Source organism: Crinia signifera, chromosome 12 (assembly GCF_055691185.1).
Source record: "Crinia signifera chromosome 12, ASM5569118v1, whole genome shotgun sequence".
NCBI lineage: Eukaryota > Metazoa > Chordata > Amphibia > Anura > Myobatrachidae > Crinia > Crinia signifera.
Genome location: NC_139228.1, coordinates 52,458,804 through 52,479,799, shown reverse-complemented (window position 1 = coordinate 52,479,799; position 20,996 = coordinate 52,458,804). Strand labels below are relative to the sequence as shown.

The 20,996-nt window shown below is 46.3% G+C and overlaps 1 protein-coding gene across 5 annotated transcripts in view; it reads right to left on the bottom strand.

Moving 5' to 3' along the window:
• Positions 1-1,288: 1,288 nt before the first annotated feature.
• KCNK10 (potassium two pore domain channel subfamily K member 10) overlaps positions 1,289-20,996 on the bottom strand; it is an 87,612-nt gene continuing 67,904 nt past the window's right edge. For 4 of the 5 annotated variants that reach the window (XM_083167742.1, XM_083167744.1, XM_083167746.1 and 1 more), the window contains exons 5-7: positions 18,026-18,212; positions 12,380-12,522; positions 1,289-3,344 (exon numbers count right to left, since the gene is read on the bottom strand). In XM_083167742.1, coding sequence (XP_083023868.1) covers positions 2,739-3,344; positions 12,380-12,522; positions 18,026-18,212 — 936 coding nt within the window. In that variant the 3' untranslated portion in view covers positions 1,289-2,738. The remainder of the gene's footprint in view (positions 3,345-12,379; positions 12,523-18,025; positions 18,213-20,996) is intronic. The other variant, XM_083167743.1, reaches the window with a different exon arrangement.

Below are 20,996 nucleotides of genomic sequence, written 5' to 3'. Positions count from 1 at the left end.
CAAGAAACACCATTCCTTAACAAGACAGGAATGGTTTGCAAAAGCCTTAAATGCATATTTACAGCTAGTATGTAATTATGGTACTTATGTAGTAACTGGGCTGCCGATTTTGAAATCGGGTCCATCGCATCGCATCGCACCCGACCATATCGCATGCGATGCGATGCGATGCGATGCGATGCGATGCGATGGACCCGATTTTTCCATAGGATTCAATGTTAAAATGGACTGAGTCCATTTTAACATAGAATTCAATGGGAAAAGGGGTCCTTTTCATACCCCTACTATCCAAGTGGGCATGGAGTTGGATATAAACCTGTGGCGAGCGTAGCGAGCCACCGAGCCCGAAGCGTGGCGAGCGTAGCGAGCCCCGCGAGGGGACACAGAATACCGTCCCCTCGCGGGGCTCGCTTCGCTCGCCACGCTTCGGGCTCGGTGGCTCGCTACGCTCGCCACAGGTTTATATCCAACTCCATGCCCACTTGGATAGTAGGGGTATGAAAAGGACCCCTTTTTCCCATTGAATTCCATGTTAAAATGGACTCAGTCCATTTTAACATTGAATCCTATGGAAAAATCGGGTCATCGCATCGCATCGCATCGCATGGTCGTATGCGATGCGATGCGATATCGCATCGCATCGCATCTGATTGTATGCCTTAACTTAAGGCATACAATCAAAAAATCGGCAGCCCAGATACTACATAAGTACCGTAATTATTGTGCATGTAAAAGTTATTGGTGACACTGCAAACATTTTGCTAAGGCTGATATGGTGCACTGCATGTTCACAACTGCAGGTGGCGCTGTATGCAGTAGGGACATAATAATCAAGCCCTTAAAATAAATAGGACACAGCACCCCCTGCAGGTCACAAGCAGTTATGACATCCTATTATACCATAGATTTCCAACATGAAATTTCATTGACAACTTTTACACTTACATAAACCCTTAAATACTTCAAACGAATCAAATTACCATTGGACAGTTTTGACATTGGACAGAAGATGTGGAAAACACACATAATTAGGACGACAAGCCTTAACGTCAGTGATTCAATGATTTATCTGTATATCACGTCTGCAGACGGCGCTTTGAGGCGATTTAAAGCAGAGTTTCTCAACCAGGGGTGTACATACTCCTGACACATATCTGACAGAAGCAATGAAAACCTTAATACCTATTTATTCTAAATACAAAAAGCAACAATGTGAATAGTACAGAAATGTGTAAATATAAAAATTCCTCAGGATATGTAGATTTGAAACATTTTTTTTGGGGGGGGGGATGTAATAGAAAACATGTTGAGAAACGCTGATTTAAAAAGAACAGGTTAGCGGACAATGAAGAAAAAAAAAATGAAACATTTTTAAATACTTTTAAAAAAAGTTACCAAGCAAAATGGCACAAAGCGGTGAGCACTTGAATCTTTCACTCCCGGCAAAGTACACCACATTTACACCTTAGATTTATTTTCAACTGGATAGCGTTGTTTTTGGGGTGATTAAAGACAGTGCCCATCAAATCCTTTGCTTTAAAGAAGGGACACAAAGCCCTGAGAGGTGTACATGAAAATCCCAGTCATCCCTATATTTTGGGGTCATTCCAGTCTTGTAGCACGGGGCGACTTCAGAACAACATGCAAGACGCCCGGCTGACCTCCTGTTGTACAGCATAGAGAGATGACATTTCTTCAGCAAGAATAAAGTGTCTGCAAGATGTATAAAAAAAAAAACTAAAAGAAAAACAACGCACGTCATCAACTTTTCAATTTGATTTTAAAACGGACATCTTTCCACCCCACTGGGGCGTGGAGCGCACCGTCAGAGCTGCGGAGTTCCCACCGGCAATGGTTACTGCCACAGTGCATGTTTATGGACAAAAAGCTGATGCGCGGCCATATTGTTGAGTGTGCTGATGTAGTACTGGCCGGGGAGGCACCGGCACAATATAGAGGTTGGAAAGATGAAAAATATCACGTATGAACTCCTTATTCTACGGATGTGCTGCAAAATGCATACACAGGTTAATTTTCCAACCATGGCGACATCACAAAGCAAATAAACACGCCGCTGTTTGAGTATCTCCATGATCTAGGGTGTAACTACTATAGGTGCAAAGGGTGCAGCTGCTATGGGGCCCAGAGGTGAAGGGGGCCCATATTAACTGTGTAATTTATATGTGGTATATACACTAATCACCATTAGTTGGTACATAGGGGCCCTTAAAACTTTTGCTATGGGCCTACAAATATCTAGTTACGCCCCTGTCCATGATTACACCATTGGCCGTGTTGGTTCTCTTCTTCGGCTAAACATGGTTTGGGGTCATTACAGCTGCTGTTGACGAAGTTGCTTTTGGGGTTGGTTTGTGGTTTTTTTGGCAGTCATTTATGGCACAGTAAAAGTTTCCACCAATGCAGATTACAGAGCTCCACTTCATTGAAAAGTCTGCATAAGGCACATGTCTCAAGATCTCCTCGCAAGTAACCGACCAACATAAAGGGTTTTTCCTGGTTTAACGCTAGGGCAAGGATTTTACCCCTTCCGTGTCAGAGGGGGTAGGCCAACACCACCAGTATCCTTATCCTCCTCCAACATAGAAGGGGTCTAGGGTTACTGCAGAGTCAAAGTACAGACCAACTTTGGGCTCCAGAATGGTAAAGAAATGTCTTTACTCTGTCCCACATTGCAGCCCGCAGTTTTGCGGTGCCTGGACATCCTAAACGTTGCCACGTTAGTTTTGCTCTTCAAGTAACGCTTGATCCTCATGCTCCTCATCTTTGGTTTGACAGGGCACCGAGCCATTCTCTAAGATTGAGTGCTGGATGAAGTCGGATAGCGTCGCCGTGTCCGAGGTGGACATCCTCTCCGCTCCATCCTCCTTCTTCTCTTCGTCCACCGAATATTTTCTAAAGATTTTCCGGACGTCCTCCGGTAGGTTCTTTTTCAAATCCTTGTTTTTCCTCTTGGTCAGCCTCAAGGAGTTGGACCCCAGCTTGTTGATGATGTTGTCTTCTGAGAGGCCTTGAGCGTGCAAACCATTGAACTGTTCTATACCCTTCAACCTTAGATTGTTGGGTTTGTTGTTTATGCTCTCCTGGGATGAAGCTTTAAATCGCCCGTTCTCAAGCTCCGAGAAGACGGAGCGCCTCTCCGGGGACAGCATGTCAAGAGAGTGAGCTCTTTGGTCAAGCCCAAGTCGCCTCCGCTCCATGCTCCTTATTGTGGCTGCTCGCTGGAGTTTGTCGTGGATCTCTACGCTCAGCCTCCTACGTGTCTCCCTAAATTCGGCGGTCACGTTAGCCTTCCACTCTGCAGCATGAGCCTTAATTTCTCCCACCTAAGGAAGAGAAATGAAGATGCAAGTCAGTACTAGAGATACATGTACAAGAAATGCAATATTCACTTTACACTCATTCTGCTTTAGCAAATGATGCAATTTAAGAAAGGCCTAATACCATATGTTGTGATGCAAATAATTGAATCCTCGAAGGTCAACAACCAATGAACAATTGTCAGGTCTCTGGCCTGCAGGGGTTCAAAAAAGGACACATAACGCATTAATAAGTCATTCTTACTACCCACAAACAGTTAAAAAAATCAACTGACTTAGCTGTAGGCTACAGCACAGACGCCTGCAAGACCTGGCTGCACCTTCTGAGATGTTATAGATTAGGCACTTATCCACTGACTTTGCTGAATAAATGATACCCTTATACATAGCCAAACAGCGTATTTAGTGCATGTAATTACTGTCCTGCATTCTCTGTCTGCATAGAAAATTAGCATCAAACACGCATCTGGTTATTACTGGGAAATGTAACATAATGCAAACTAAAGAAACCATCCAAAAAGTACAATAATATTTTATTTAGAACACGGCATCATCTTATACATTAACTGGGGTCTTCGGTCCTTCACTGCCAATATACAGTTACATTACAAAAAGGCTACAATGGGTACACACTGTTCATCTCTTCAATATCAATAGGAATAATATTGCCTATATATAACCTTATGGTAAATCAAAATTAGAATAACGCATATAAAAAAGATGAAATGCTTCATAACTAACTAAACATTTGTAGCAACACTGATCCAACATCTGTTCCACCAGAGGCTGCCAGTATTAGTGTGAGGGGAATTACACCACAAAGGGTTTTGGTGTTGCCCCCTTTAATAATGGGGTGCTGGACGGGGTCACGACAGTCGGGATCCCGACAGGCATTAACCCGACGTCGGGATCCAGACTATCAAAACACCGACAGATGGGTTCCCGACGTCCACCCACTATTTTCCCTCGTGGGGTCCACGACCCCCATAGAGGGAGAATAGAATAGGTGGCTCACGTGGCAAGCGCAGTGAGCCCGCAAGGGGCTTAGTTGCGCTCACCATGCTGTCTGGGTCTGGGCAGTCGGGATCCCGACGTCGGGATAATAACTGTCGGGATCCCGACTGTTGGACCCCTATACCACACCCTTAAAAATGTGCTGGTTGTTTCTTCTACAAGGCAGCCAGGTGCAATTTAATAGCCAATGGTGGTTAAGTGGGGAGGAGTTTGGTGGGGGTCATTAAAACTGTCTTTTTCCCCTCCCCCCCCCCCCAACGCTCCCTTGTTGCAGCCTAACCCTATCTACCCCCTGCAGCATAACCCCTTCCATTCTAAGTGCCTAACCCTCACTTCCCACAGCCTAATCCTGAGCTCCCCCACAAAGCCTATGCCCATGACCTCACCTTAATGCCTAAACCTATAGATGCAGGAGGATGTGTGTTTAAAGATGAGTTAGATCAGTGTATGAGGTGAGAAATGATGGGAAAGAGCTTCCGTTAATTATTAATTAGATAACTAAGAAGCCGACGTAGGGAGTAAAACACTGTCCAATGCTGGAACACCCAGTCTATTATTCTGCTCCTGCACTAGGTGAATACTGTATACTGAATGTTGCAGAGACGCATTTAGATGAGTGAGATAAAATGTACAAGGGATACATTAGCAGGGAGTACTAATCATATCTGTTATCTGATGAGGGCAGGGCCGGCGCCACCACTAGGCAGCTTTAGGCATTTGCCTAGGGTGCCGGCCACTGGAGGGCGGCAGTGAGCAGCAAAAGCAGCAGCAACAGAGCTCCCGCCGGCGCCCAAGAAGTGCACGAAGGAAAGCAATAAGAAAGCAGCTGGGACTGGGTGAGTAAGTCATATACACACACACACACCCCTGGATAGTGCCCGCGCTCCACTGACCCCCCTCCACTGGCCGGAGCTATCGCCGCATCTGTAACCGCTGCTCACTCACTCTCTCTCCCCCCCCCCCTGGAGTGAAGTGGCGGCCGCATCAACACCCCCCCCCCCCCCCGGCCCTGGACGAGGGTCAATCACCTGGCAATAGTCCCTGCATCTCATCTCGACCAGTATAGTGATGAAGACAATAATTATTTACGGTTTGCATCCTGCTGCTCAGAATCAAGGTTCTTAGAAAAGCACCTGAAGGACCAGTAGCTCTTCTACCCTCAGAATTCAGTAATTAGCATGAAGACCAGATATAAGTTTAAAATCGTTACAGAATCGGATTGTGCCAATAGGTTTTAGAACAAGAACAATGTGCAATGTTCCCCTCGCTGTTGGATTCTTCAATAACCTAGAGCAGTGGTTCCCAACCCTGGTCCTCAAGTACCCCCAACAGTGCACATTTTCCAGGTCACCCAGCAGGTGCACTCATTATTTAGTCACATTTTAAAAGATCCACAGATGGAGCTAATTATTTTGCCTGTGATTCTGTGTGGAGACCTGGAAAATGTGTACTGTTGGCGGTACTTGAGGACCAGGGTTGGGAACAGTGGCGTAACTTGGGGTCCGCAGCCCCAGCGGTGGCGAGGGGGAGCAGGCGCCACCGGGGCGCAGGTTCGCAGTGTTCTTCCCCGTCGGCCGACTGGTATACAGCATTGTACATTCGCCGCCTGGGAGCCCGGCCAGAGAGCGCTCCCCTTTCCACAATGCCCGCTGCCCTTCCAGCTTGCACGCAGCGCTGCTTTGTATTCTGGCCGGGCTCCCAAGCGGCGAATGTACAATGCTGTATACCAAACGGCCGACGTGGACAGCGCTGAGAATTGTCAGTTTTTCCACCTGCCTGATCACTATGGCCAGGAACAGCGTGGCAAATGGGGTAAGGACCTGGCTGGATGTTGTAAGCAGGAGGGGGAGAGAGAGAGAGCGTCAGCCAGAGAAGCGCTCACCTCCGCTGGCTATTATCCCCTGCCGGGGGATGTGTTACCCGTGTCATTGACTGTCCAGCTTCCCCTGATCCTCAGGCGGCGTTGCCCACTCTGCTGGCATTTTTTTTTTTTTTTATGAGGGGGGGGGGGGCAGAATTTATTTTGGCAGGGGGCAGCAAATTTGCTAGTTACGCCACTGGTTGGGAACCACTGACCTAGAGCTAGACCATATTCTCTGTCTACTCCTTAAGCGTAGCTCTTATGCCCTCAGGAATGTGGTATGACCCCTGCTTCACCACTACCATGGTGGAGTGACAGCGACATGAAATATAAAGTGAGTACGGCCCGGGATGCCAGAGAGGACACCTTGGATTCGGCATGCCATTACTTCTGTCTGTTGCTTCTGAGCCCAATTTAGAACTAAAGTGATCTAGTCAAATCGCTTAAAAAATATTTTAAAAAATCGCTATGTGTAGACCCCATAACTCTATGGGAACTGCAGGTGCCTCAATGACAGGTGTCGGAGAATGGATATTTCCCATGCAAAGGGGAGAGAGGGGGTGGTGCTGTGACGTGAGGTGGCTCACTAGCTGCTGCAATTTCAAGTTAGTCAAAACGGGTTGGGATAATTTGGGGTACTTGTTTAGTTTTATGGCGGCAGCGCGTGCCACTCTGTGTATGCATCTTGGAAGCTTGCCAGACTGCCTTAAGCTATGTTATCAGCGTAGCGCCTGTTTGAATCCTGGCAGCTCGCCAGCTGCCTTACTTCTGTATTCTACGTTTTCAGCATCCGTAAACAAGTACCGCGTAGTCAGTCAGAAGTAGCGTATTCAGCGTAGGCAGTACTGTTCTCGCAACTAGCGTAGTCATCGTATTTACTGAAAAGCTTCTAGCGTCTAGTTCTAGTGTATTTACTGAAAAGCGTCTAGCGTCTAGTTCTAGCGTTGTCATCGTAGTCAGAATTAGCGTCCCCGTCAGAAACAGCGTCTAGTTCTCGCCGCTAAGTCATTCAGCTGGTAGATTGAGCGGTACGCAGTTAGCGTAGTCAGTCAGCTGTTGCGTAGTCAGTCAGCTGGTAGATTGAGCGGTACACAGTTAGCGTAATCAGTCAGCTGTTTGATTCCGTGAGAGACAGACGTATATAATACAGTCGTGGAGAAGCTGACCATCTTCAATCTGCCTCAGAGGAGGAGGAGGCGGTGGCTTTTTTGCAAGGCCACAATGTCCTACCTGAGACCCAGACCTGCCCCAATGGGCACCCGATGAGGCTTAGTGTGAGGGAGCGGATGTGGCGCTGCCATATCCGCAGCTGTGCCAAAAAGGTCAGTCTGAGGGCAGCACAGTGGTTCAGAGGGTGCCTCCTGACCTTCATTCCCCTCATACGATTTGTTTTCTGCTGGGCAGAGGAGATGACCAGCATCAAGTTTTGCCAGCGCCATCTCTCCATATCCCATATGACCTTTATTAATGTGGCGTTTATATGGTTTTTCTTTTATTATTTATTGATTATCACAATTAAAATTATTTTTTATTGGTACTGGCATTGTTCAACTACTCCATTGTTTATCTTAGTGTTTATTGTGTTGCAGCTTGACTGCGCAACTCCAACCTCTGCGCCTCCAACATCCACTGTCGAACTAATGACCTGTCGAACGAATGACCTTTCAACCTAGAACCATGTCAACCTTTTCTTATGTCGACCTAGGCCTAAAAAAAAATGGGGGGTAGCAGCGCTCAGTTTGAAATAATTAAATGAATTCATTTAGATATAAAGGAGAACCACTCAGCTGCTGTACACACCAGCTCACATCAGGCACCCTGCAGCAGCCATTACATCATTCGCAAACAAGTCTCTCTTTTTCCACTAATGTCCGGGCACAATGCGAATTTATGCTGACGGTTCCTTTGTAGAACTATTGATCGCTTGGCAAAAGTGTCAGATACCTCTCAAACTGTCTGTTACATGGATACAAGAGGTTCCATTGCATGCATTTAATTAACCATCCGTTTGCTTGAACAAATACCTATTGTCCCTCGTGCTGACAACGGAAGTCTATAGAAACTGTGTTACGTTCATCTTGTGCTGTATGTTTGTTTATTGCTTACTCCACTATTCCTATGGGACACAGGGATCATTATTCCTAATTGCCTATTTCAAGATATATTATATGAGCCTTGTCTTGCGGGTGACAAATGAGGCCTATGGCTTCTTTCATGACAGAGATAAATAAACACTGAGTTGTATGTGATGTGCACCTCCACCTAGATATTGAATGTAGGGTACCTATTCTCTACTATCGTCCTCTGATATATTATTTCTGTGAGGTGGTATGTGTACGTACAGCCATATTTATTTGTATTTCCAGCATGTGCTCACAGTCTAAAACCTCCTGTAAGTATTGTTGGACTATGGGGCCAATCTTTCTCAGCTTTTCATACAACTGAGGCAGGGTCAGAACCTTGTTTGGTACGAAAGGCTTCTTAACGATGGTTCAAATGGATTAATGCACAGGGAAGACTGATGCACTTCTCTAATCAAAAACATAAATATAGAAGCGTGTGGAGTACGCTGTATGTGGATGGTGTAAGCTGCATTATTGCCATCCACGTTGTCATACAGGAAGTGCTCCTGCAGCCATTGTTCTCAATGACTGCAGTAAGTAAAGTCACACAGCTCTCCAGATTCTTGTAGTAATCCACACACAGACTTTACTAAAGGGGAGCACTCTTCCTCTCGTGGGTCACGCCCTTGATATTCATAAATTTTAATGTGTAGTTAAACTGCTCCAGTAAACCAACTGTCTGTGGGTGGTACATGGACGTATAGTGTGTATTTACTTCCAGCAACTGACAGAGACCCTTCAACAAATGTGCACATGAAGGCCATGATCAGCGAGGATTTCCTATTCCCAATAGTGTACACAGTATATTATGGCTAGCTCATTAACTATAACATTGGACTTAATGTTACAAAGTTGAGCAGCTTGTTGCCAGTGTCTGGTAAAATTCAGAACCACCAGCACATATTAGTGCTCATGGGAAACTTTGTTTATTGGAAATTATAATTGATAGACTCCAGTCCTGGGCATAGTAACCTCCCCTCCTGCATTCTGACAGAGCAGCTATCTCCCTCTCTCCCTCATTGGTCTAGCAATCTCCCTCATGTCACCTAGCCCACATTACACTGTTACATCATAGTTACCTCCCCTCCTGCATTCTGCAGGAGACTCCCTGACAGAGCAGCAATCTCCCTCTCTCCCTCATTAGTCTAGCAATCTCCCTCACGTTACCTAGCCCACATTACATGGTTACATTTTTTGGGGGGAAAGGAATGCGAGACAGATACATTTACATTGAATCATCAGCACCATTTCCCAGCACTTTACCAAGTATAGTAGCTCTGACTAACTGCTTTGGGCTCATCTACATTTGGATAGAAGTCATTTTAAAAGATTCCTCTCCGATGTACTAGTACACACCCACGCTTCTAGGTGCCACATTCACAATGTCTATTCACAATCTCTCCATATATGGAACTAGGCACGCCCTTTCGGTGGAGCATGACACGCCCCCTCAATGGAGCACTTTGCTAAATTCTGCTTCCAACTATAATCTCCCTGAAACTAGTTTTCAAAAGTAGGCAATATGGTCCTGGTCCCCCTTTGTGTCTGGGCCCAGGACTGTAATCCGAGCAATCCCCCCGATACCAGCCGTGTACATAGGTACATACGCACCATGCCATGGATCAGCCAGCTAAGCTCATAGGTTTTCTGTGGCGGCAGCTACAGCCATTGTACAGGCATCTGGGATAATTACCTGCACATAAGCATCACTCTATCAGTCCACCTAACAAAGGCTGGAGAAATGTTTAGCTAATAGAGGAGATGTTTTTCACAGCCTCTGATACAGGAGACATCATTAGAATGCTCAGCCTAGTGGAGCAGAAACAGGTTTTATTATTACAGGCTGATACGCTGGCACTGCGCACAGTATTCCTGGCTGTACGCGCTGCTGCAGGAGCGTGACTGCGTTTAGTAATGATGAGATAAGCATTGCACACATACAGCAATCACAGCTCCCTATTGCAGCCTCCATATACATCAATAAGGATGCATGCTGCTGTGTAATAAAGGCACCAGGCCGATATGCAGAGAAGAAATCAATGCGTTAGGAGACTGCTCTCCTAATATACAGTATAGTAATAGAAATCCAGCGATGCCAGGAGGGATATACACTGTATACAGGAGCTGCTGGAACTCTGTAGCAGGAATACCAGTCCTTTCACTTCCATATCCTGTACTAGGAATAATAATAGGAAATCCCCTGTGGGTCCAAATGTAGCAGCTGGCGCTTTGTGCGGACACTGGTGCAATGTCGATGTTACTATTATAATTATTATTATTAATGTGACGATCTTATAGTTCACTAGTGACTGCACTTGAAATCTAATATTTTTAAGATTGTTTAGCAGGGACAGCATGTTATCTGGCGTGCGTGCCGCAGGGGGTGTGGTCATTGGGCTTTATGTTCAGACCGGCCCGTCAGCACTCCGCAGGGGGTGTGGCCATAGGGCTGCATGTCCTGACTGGCCCGTCAGCCCTCTGCAGGGGGGTGTGGTCATGGGGCTGGATGTCCAGTCCGGCCCGTCAGCCCTCCTATCATTGGCCAAAGGTAACAGACTATAACGTATATAACGTAGATATAAATAATACATGCCTGGGGAACCTGGGGCTGATGTTTCAAGCAGTGAGGCGAGTGGAAGAAAGGAGCAGTGAAGACATCACCCAAGCAACCAATTAGCTTTGAGGAAGGATTTATTAAGTACATTTTATAAAGTGATGTGGTTTGGTTGCTAGGGGCAGCGTCTCCACTTTCCACCCCGCTGTTACCATACAGCCGCAGTAAGCGGGAGCAGTGAGGTGCTGACAGCAGAGAGCTTGTGGTGCAATCCCCTCTATGGGCCGCCAGCTGCTGCTGCGGTTTGATGCCTCTAGATGAGGGGTAACCCCTGCAGGCGGGTGTCTGATCTGTGTCAGCTCATTGTCCAGATTTCCTCTGATCAGACACAAGAACCTGGGACAGAACAGGGCTTTGGGACGGATGCTCTGTGCACAATTCTGCGATTTCCCAATCAGGGCATTATCTGTACTTCATGTTTCCCGATCTGGTTACGAGGTCCAGGGCAGTGCCCCCTAAGCACGATTGGCTAGCAGTTCTGGCATGGCATCTAGGGGGTTGTGCGGTCCATTAATAATCAGTCAGAATTACCCCTGCCAGGGTGCTGAGGGGGAAACGCACTTGCGCCATAGCATCACATTCATGGCCACGTACGTTCCAGGGCCTCCAAATGTAATCGCCAGTGCGCCTATGCAAACTATTAGGAAAATCGGATTCAGTTCCTTGCAATGTGCAGGATGTGGCTCTGCGCCATCTCTGCATGGCAGCGTGGTTTGCAGACATATGCGCAGAATGAAATATAACACTCCCAAAGGGGCTGATATGTATACACAGGGAACGTGAACAGTTTTGGTTAAGGTGAAAGGTTGTATCCCACCTGTGACATTTATTTCTACACCATGTAAGTTAGTGTATGTACAGCTGTAGCGCCTCTCTTCATTGCAGGGGCTGGCGGTGGATTCGCCACGCGCCAGCCCCCGCCAGACTTTGGAAGGGAACACGGGCATGCGTCCCCTTACAACGGAGATCCCCCCGCCGCTTCGCTGCCGGTCCCCGCCACAGCCCCCCACCTCCACGCCATCCCCCACCCTAACCCTGCCCGTCTCCCTGAAGCGGAGACAGGAAGGGTTCCCGTCCCCTGCAGACAGGAAACTGGGCCGCGCGTCCCAGTCAGATGTACCATAAGCTGGCCAGCAGGGGCGGTCTGGCAAATCCCGGCGCTGGATGAGCAGAGCTACATCTGTATGTATGTAGCCGGAAGTATTTGGGGAAAGTCATAGGGAAGATGGGAGTTCTATTGAAGATAAGATGTCGCTATGGACAACCAATCAGATTCTCTCTATTATCTGCTAGAAGGTGCTAAATCAATAAGAAGTAGAATCTCATTGGATGCTATGGGAAACATCTCATCTTCAATAGAACTCCTATCTTCGTAAATAAACCCCACAGACTCACATTACTACTGGGAATTAGTCAGCGACCACTTTACCTCTTCTTTTGTTTTCTTCGATATAACCCGAAGCCAGTCTCCAATCATACTCAGGACAGCAGCAAAGTATGCTAGGCCAACCAGAATCCAGAACCACACCAGAGGTTTGTACCACTCCCGGTATATGATGGTGGTATTGCCCCCTATAAGAGAAACGCATCAACGTTAATTTGGTACGGAATATTGCTACATGTGAATGTTACGTCAATATAACCGCATCACCAGGTGAAGCTCATCCGGGAACAGACGGGGCAGAAGAACACCCCTCCATGGTCACTGACACTAGTGGAGATTCCCAGACTGACCTACACCAAGCGTAGGCTGTCCATGTCTGCTCTTAAACAGTTTATAAAAATAAAAAAAAAATTGGATCAAATCACCTGGAAACAGACTCATTACTGGTTTCAACCTAGTGATGTCACCAGTTCCTAGCCTCAGTGATGTCACTAGTTTCTAGCCTTAGTGATGTCACCAGTTGCTAGCCTCAGTGATGTCACTAGTTCCTAGATTCAGTGATGTCACTAGTTCCTAGCATCAGTGATAATAATGTAGTTAAATGGTTAATCGCTATGTGCGGTCTCTAAACTGTATTATTTTGCACGTTTGAGTAAATATTATTCACCAGCTTAAAGATCAGACTGTCCAGACTCCAAATGCTTGTTTACATGCCTCTCTGAAAGTATCTGCATGCATCTGTCACTGAGTTATTGGAGTGCCACAGATAGATTGAAAACTTATTGTATTGACTGCTGTTTGTCTTCTATCATGTTATTTTATGTTAACCTCCGCTATATACCTCACCAGTCTAGCCTCAGTGATGTCACTTCTATCTAGTCTTCGAGAGGTCACCTAGATTTTTGGTATGTTGAGGTAATCCTTAATAGGTTTAGGTACCCCCAAAAAACAAGTACCCGCAAATTGATAAATAGGCCTCTAAATGGTGTTTTTTATTAAAGTATACTTTTTTGCTAATTCCTATGTATAGAGGACCCTTAGAGCACAAGAGGATGATGGGTGATGATGATGATGATAACTCCTGTAGCAACATGTTACAGGCCCTTCAGTTTAGGGGATAATTAAAAGTAGGAGGAATTCCGAGAGCTCCTGGGTGTATTATAAGAATATTTCTATATCACTGCAGATATAGCATCTGATTCATGTTTGTAAGTATAGAAAAAAGCAAGCAACTGTGCAACACCATGCTGCGCTGCGCATGGGGCAGAACTAACAGGTGCAGAGAGATTTAGATTTGGTGGGGCTTGTTCAAACTGAAATCTATAATGCATTGTAACAATAAAGCGGTCTAATATGTGTGGACTACATGCAGAAGCAGCCAGCATTTACCCTGCACAGAAAAATATAGAACGGCACCCCTTGCACGACTACATGATGTGTTCCGGAGACAAAGTTACCTGCTTTTCCAAATCAGAACAAGGACCTGAGACTCTGGCACCATGTTTTTTTTGTGTACAGGGGTAACTGTTGTGACACGCCTGCACACTTGCCGCTTCTTCTGAATACCTTCCTCAAGCGATCCCTGACTGTCAATATTTGTAAAAAAATCAGTATCGCTGATACTGTGATAATCGCTCCAGCATTGCATACATCTGAATAAGACCCTCTATCTGACAGTATACTGTCCCTGCTGTGTCTATGTCTGTACCCTTATTGTGCTCTGCACCTGTGAGGTAATTACGGGGACTGTCATATCACCAGCAGTACAGTCCCTCTGCAAGGCCGCGGTGCCCACACTCATCTGCAAATTCTTATTCAAAGAGCATGCTGCTCGCTCTAATTGGAATTAACATAATTAATTTAAGCAGCTTCATTTAGATGAGATAACCACTAATGAATCTTAAGACGCCTCATTTTTCTCTCCGGATTTCCCAATTTATAAGAAGAAAAAAAAAGAGACACAAATATATCAGACGTTCTGTGGAGAGTATTTGCAGCAGACAATTGTCTCATTCTCCATAAAACGGAGCCCCATTCATTTGAGTGTGGGGTCCGTACAGTTACCCGTAGAACAACGGACAAGAAGCTATTGGTGCCCATGAATTCTGAATCACATATACCAGGCATGTTCAAACTATGGCCCTCCAGCTGTTGTGAAACTACAAGTCCCATCATGCCTTGCTACAGTTTTGTTTTTAGGGAATTCTAAAACTAGGGCAAGGCATGCTGGGATGTGTAGTTTCACAACAGCTGGAGGGTCATAGTTTGTACATGCCTGACATATACAATGGAATCTGGGCGGGATCCATATTTCATTATATTAATGGAATAAGACCCCAGTGCTGCAAGGTATATATACTAACCCTCCCTATCTGCAGAGCAATCCTACATCCCCTCCAGCCTAACCGTTCCCCCATAGTGCCTAAAACTAACACCCCCACACACACACTCCTACAGCTTAACCCTAACTATCCCCGGATACTTATGATCAGGATGCAAACAATCAATATTCCGGCACTGGCCTTATGAGTGGTCTCGGTACCACGGCATCATGGTTGCCAGCATCACAAGCACCGGAATGGTAATTTTATACCCTTGACAACAGCTCAGGAGCATAGCGATAAGCAGTTGGTGCATCGTACTGAAACTGGTACACACTACACAATTTGTCATGCAATCTCATACTACATTGGACTACTCTTCAATCATAGAACCTTGGACTATTCTGCAAGACCATACAGTAGTGTTTACACACAATGTATCATTTGTTGCTGCACATGGGGAAAAGCAATACACAAGGCGGTTTGGTTACATGAATTAATTAATGCCAGATAATTGCAGTATGTGCGCTGGGTGATATAGGGGGTAATTTACAACTAATTGCAAGGACGTGAATTCGTATGGCCAGTGTCCAGTTAAGTCGACGCCCCTCTAGAGTGAAATTCCACCTAGCAAATGAATGTGCGCGCTGTGTGAATGAATGTGCGCGGCTGCATATGTCCAAAACCATCGTAACCATCAAATGATTTTTCCACTGTGCACCAGTCATCATAGGCTGGAAAAAGGCATATCCGGCCTGAAGCTGACGTCTCGCACCCGCCCCTAAAACGCTCAGGTGCAACTAGCATTTTCCTAGACACTCCCAGCTTTTTCCTAGGCACTCCCACTAAACAGCCAGTTTCCACCCACAGACGTCGACTTCCTGTCAATCACCTTACAAATGGCGTGCAAATAGAAAAAGAAGCAGAACTTAATCACTGCATGGTACGGTGAACCCTACGCATGCGCAGTGTATGGATAATCGACCGCCATGTGAATTTACGGCCATGCAATCAGGTCTGAATAACCCACAAAGATCAATACATTGCATGCACACATTGCTGGATTGGCGGATCATACAGTATGTGTGCTGGGTGATATAGATACATTGTACAGACACCTCACTGGATTGGCAGATCATACAGTATGTGTGCTGGGTGATATAAGGCCTTATTCTGGTTGGTTGGGTCGGACCGCCCTGCGTACGGACCATCCGAGCCAATCCTGCATTCTTTCGGAGAGCGTGATTCCGCCCACAGAACATCCGCACATGGACGGAGTCAACATCCAACAATGGGGAGTGGCGTGCATATGAGCGTACGCTACCGTGCACGGACGGTTCTTGCCCTTAGCGATCGGAGACAGAGCGCTGCTCCGATCAGAAGCAGTAGCATACGCCAGAGCACCGTAGTGTACGCATCACTTGTATGGACCAGCAATTATTCAGATAATTGGGAAATTGCTAGAGGGCAACTTTAAAGGGAAATCTCTTTGAAGTTGGCTTCTAACACTTTTCTAATTATCCTAAGTGTGATGTTTGATTTGCTTATGATTACCTCATTTGGCTCCCATAATTTAACTACAATTTAACCCTCATTACATGTCTATTTAATGTGTACTAATGTAGAAATTTTTACACTATGTATGTTTCCCCAAATGTGTATTTTATTATTATTTTTGTTGTTTGTTTGCATGCTCTAAATAATGTGAATACTTCATATGTTCCTATTTATTTCCATGTCTTGCTACCCTAATGATATGTGTGATGTTTTACTGGACCAAAGAAATAACATCCTTGAAATGGTTACAAGTGTAGAAAGAGAACCTTCCAATGTCTTTCAGGGCTGTGTGTGGCTTGCAGGTACTCAAATGAGTTATTTCACTAAGGGGCCCATTTATCAACTAATATTTGCGGCTAAATCCCTGAAAACTCTCCGTTTCGGGAGTTAACCGCAAATATTAAGTATCCCCTTAATGTATCACTTATCAATTAATCTCCGATCCCTGCTGCGATCCCCCCCTGCAGCGCCGCCGGCCGCATCCCCCATAGGTTTCTATGGGGGATGCAAAGCTGCCCGATGTATCAACATCGGGCAGCCCGGCTTCGCACCCCTGGGCTATCACCATTCTGATATAGCGATAGCCCATTGTAGCCTATGGGTGCACATCGCACTGCCCGGGTGGCAATGCGGTCAGCGGGGTCGTAGCACATAACCGCGCATGCGCAGAACCCCCCGGCTTCCGGCTCCAGGTATCGCAGGGACTTTCGGAGCCCTGTCCCTGCGCCCTGACAGGTAATACTTTGGGGCGAAATGATCGCATTTTACAATGCGATCCTGGGTGGTAATAGTCCGCCCAGATCGCATTGTAAATGCGATCAATGGTAAATGGGGGCCTAAATTTCCTGCAGCATTTGTTAATATTGCTGTCAGGTGTATGTAATTTAGGTGCGTTTCGCGTTAATTAGCAGATCCAATGCGGCCGTACTCAGGCGGGAGGTCTACGAGTGGTATGGAGCACTCTTTGGCGTCCGACTGTTTTGGGCCAGAAATGTCCCGAGCGCTCAGGGGGCGAGGCGTATGTCCCTCCGTGCAGTTTGAGTACACACCCCTGTGTACGCCCAGCTATAAGCCCAGTTTTGCCCACTTTTCTGGCCTCTCCCCTAAAAATGCCCACATTACTCCCACTTTGACCATGTGCGTGCGGACAGGAGTTTTTGATCGGAAAGGTCCGTTCACGAGCGGTGTGCTGTCGTCGCACATACGAACGGTACGCATGCGCAGAAGAAAAAAACAGCGTACCGTCCGGACGCGGACAGGACCGCACCAACCAGAATAAGGCTCATAGATACATTCTATGGACACCTCACTGGATTGGCGGATCATGCAGTATGTGTGCTGGGTGATATAGATAGATACACTGTATGGACATCTCATTGGATTGGGGGGAGTATTGCAGTATTCACCCTGCTCTACAGACGTGAACATTTCGCTATAGAAATAAGACGTGAATCCCCCATTACCGGGCAGCAGAATAATCACAGATGCATCAATCAGCAGCACTCAGACCCTTCCGTCAGATGTGCCTCATGTATAATATATGTGAGGGTGAGATCAGACGGGAGCCGCAGTGGGGAGGAAACACATTTACTGGGAAAATGTCACTTAAGCCTTTAACCCTTCCTGACGCAGACTAATGCTGATGACATGAAATAGATCAGACTCCACCTGTTCCCGATAGGGGGAAGAGGCAGCATTTAGGGACACCACCCCCAGGCAGAGGAACGTACCGACCCTATATTATCGGATGATATGAACTTTTTAAATGATATCAATGATTTGAAGGTGCATTTCCGGATCCAGGTGCACTTACCTGCCACATAGTCCCCGAAGCCGACAGTGGTGAGCGTCACCACCACAAAGTAAATGGATTCCAGCCCAGACCAGCCTTCGATCTTCTTGAAGATGACGGCCGGGATAGTCACAAACACCAGGCAACCGGCCACAATGAACAGGATGGTGGAAATCACCCGGATCTTGGTTTGGCTCACCTGCTTCTTCTAGAGACAATACAGGGTGATTGGAGAGCGCAACAGAATCTGCCGACGCTGTACAAGATAATGTCATTAATAGATAGGGTCTGTTAGTCTACACTGCACTGTCTATGTACATGTAGAGGACTAGATTCAGATATCTATCATTCTGGATATTTAAATAGATCTCCCCCATTGCCTGTTATTGCGTGGTAAGGTTCTACCTAGTACTCATATTGTATTGTCTGATAACATGGTAACGCATTAGAAACAGTGGGCCAGATTCTCTAAGCTTCAAAATTTATAAAATGGAGAGTGATAAACAGCCAGCCAATCAGCTCCTACCTGCCATGTCACAGACTGTGTTTGAAAAATGTTAGACAGGAGCTGATTATCACACTCCATTTCATCAATTTTGAAGCTTAGAGAATCTGGCCCATAATCATTAACACACGTCCTTGCACTGATAGGTTAGGTAAGCTGTGCACACACACGAACCAATCAGCCGCTTGATATGTTGGGCCAGAGGTCACAACCGGGCAGGGCTTTTGTCCGTCAAGCTGTGATGTCAGTGTCGACAGTTGCTGCAGCCAGTGCACATGCAGTCGACGGGTTGCCCGTACACACATGCAGATGCTCAAATATATCTTTCAGGTATATAGGCATCGGCGGTGCAGCAGTGCTGACGCAATAGGTCAGAACTATGCCGTTCACAGACATATAGGAGGTACACACATCGGAGGTACACACACGCCAACACAATGCCAATATATCTTTTGCTAATATGCAGTGGGAAAAAAATATGCTGACATGCATGTGTGGGCTACATGCAGAAGCAACCAGTATTTACCCTGCATGCTAATGCTAACATCATACATGTAATTCACCCCCATATCACACTTATTATGCAACATGTCCCAATGCTACAGCCGGCAGCATTTGCAGTCATCTCTGTTCTTTCCATCTATAAACGGTGTGAAACCTGTGCAACAGCTTCCATGTAAGTAACAGCAATTTCACCCAGGTGCAGGGCAATGAGTCACTGCATCTTCCCGCACATTAATCCCGGGTCTCCAGGGAGCCCTTAGGACACTTTGTAGCGAAAAACGTCCCTTTGTCCCTGAGCAGCGCCGACAGAGAATCTCCTGACTGTTAATCTTATAAAATGCGTTTCATTGTATTTATCATATGAATGTTGCCATAGTGATCAAACACGGCTTTGTCTCAAGGACGACCAAGAGGGCTGACAGACGGTTATAGTCCTGGGAAACCCGCCGGTCAGCGTCTGTCTCTTTCCGGCATATATATCTCACATGACGGAGAAGGTCGTGTTGTGTTAGAATCTGGCAAAATCCAAATGGCATTTATTGGTAAAGAAATATCGTCGGATGGCCTTGAGCACACGTACTGTGAACCGCAAGTATGTGCAGGCTATCGATAACTTCCCAGCCTGTGAATTTGTAGCCCTGCGATCAAGTCTGAATTAGGCTCATTGGCCCTTATTCAGATCTGATCGCAGTAAAAATTTGTTCTCAAAATGGGCAAAACCATGTGCACTGCAGGTGGGGCAGATGTAACATTTATAACTATAGTTAGATTTGTGTGAGTTATTTTGTTTCTGTTCAGGGTAAATACTGGCTGCTTTATTTTTACACTGCAATTTAGATTTCAGTTTTAAAGCAGTCCACCCAAATTTAACTCTCTCTGCACATGTTACATCTGCCCCACCTGCAGTGCACATGGTTTTGCCCATTTTGAGAACAAATTTGTACTGCGATCAGATCTGAATAAGGGCCATTGTCCCATCGCTTCCACGGAATATTAGACAGCCCATAAGTGCTGCAGAATATGTGTGCACTACAGTATATGAGGCAGACAGTGACTGCGCACCTGGACAAACCGCGCCGCAATGCAAAAGGGGCACGTGCATTTTTTTCAGTGTGCATGCAGGGTAGTGTACCCGCTGCCTTTGCATGTGGCCCACAGCCACTGGGCAGATTTCTGTTTGCAAGTCAACATGCACGCTCCCAATGCACGTGGCATCTGCCCCACCTGTAGCGCAACGTGGTCCTAACACATCACCCAGGTGTCCATCCGGATAGATCGTTAAATGAAGACGCATCCATACGCTTTATGTATAATTATCCTTCACTTTTAGCTTCTAATACCTTGTGTACAAACCTATAAGGGTCATACGTGGCTCAGTCACTGCGTGCCGGTACTCCCCTGCAGTCTCATTATAAGCACACAGATGTTTGTGCCGGTCTCTGCTCATTAAGGTAATAGGCTCAGCTGGAATGAAGTGTCGCAGTATCACGCTGTGGGGCCTATTCTGCTTAATGAGAGGCCATCGGGGTGACAGTGATTGCAGAGATTATCCTCACATCTCAAGTGCCAGTTTATTGCATGTAAAACGTTCTGTATTCTGGATATTATTATTTACACATCTCGTTACTTTGCCACCTATGCGCCTTTCAGTGTGTAATATATATAAATAACCAGATGAATGATGGGGAGGGCCCCTGTTCCCCCCTAATTATCAGCCAGGGTACTAGGCAGCCTGCACTGGTCTCCAGTGTAATGGGGAGCGTGGGGTTCCTCTGGGTTAGAGAGGAGGATATGGTAATTAGGTCTACAGCATGATGGTCGACAAGCATTGGGTTGACACCATAAGGTCGACATGGGTCTAGGTCGACAGGTCATTAGGTTGACACAAGTATTAGGTCGACATGAGCAAGGTCGACAGTCAAAAGGTCAACATGGGGTTTTTCAGCGGACGTGTATTTCATGCCCTACCATCCACTAGGGCGT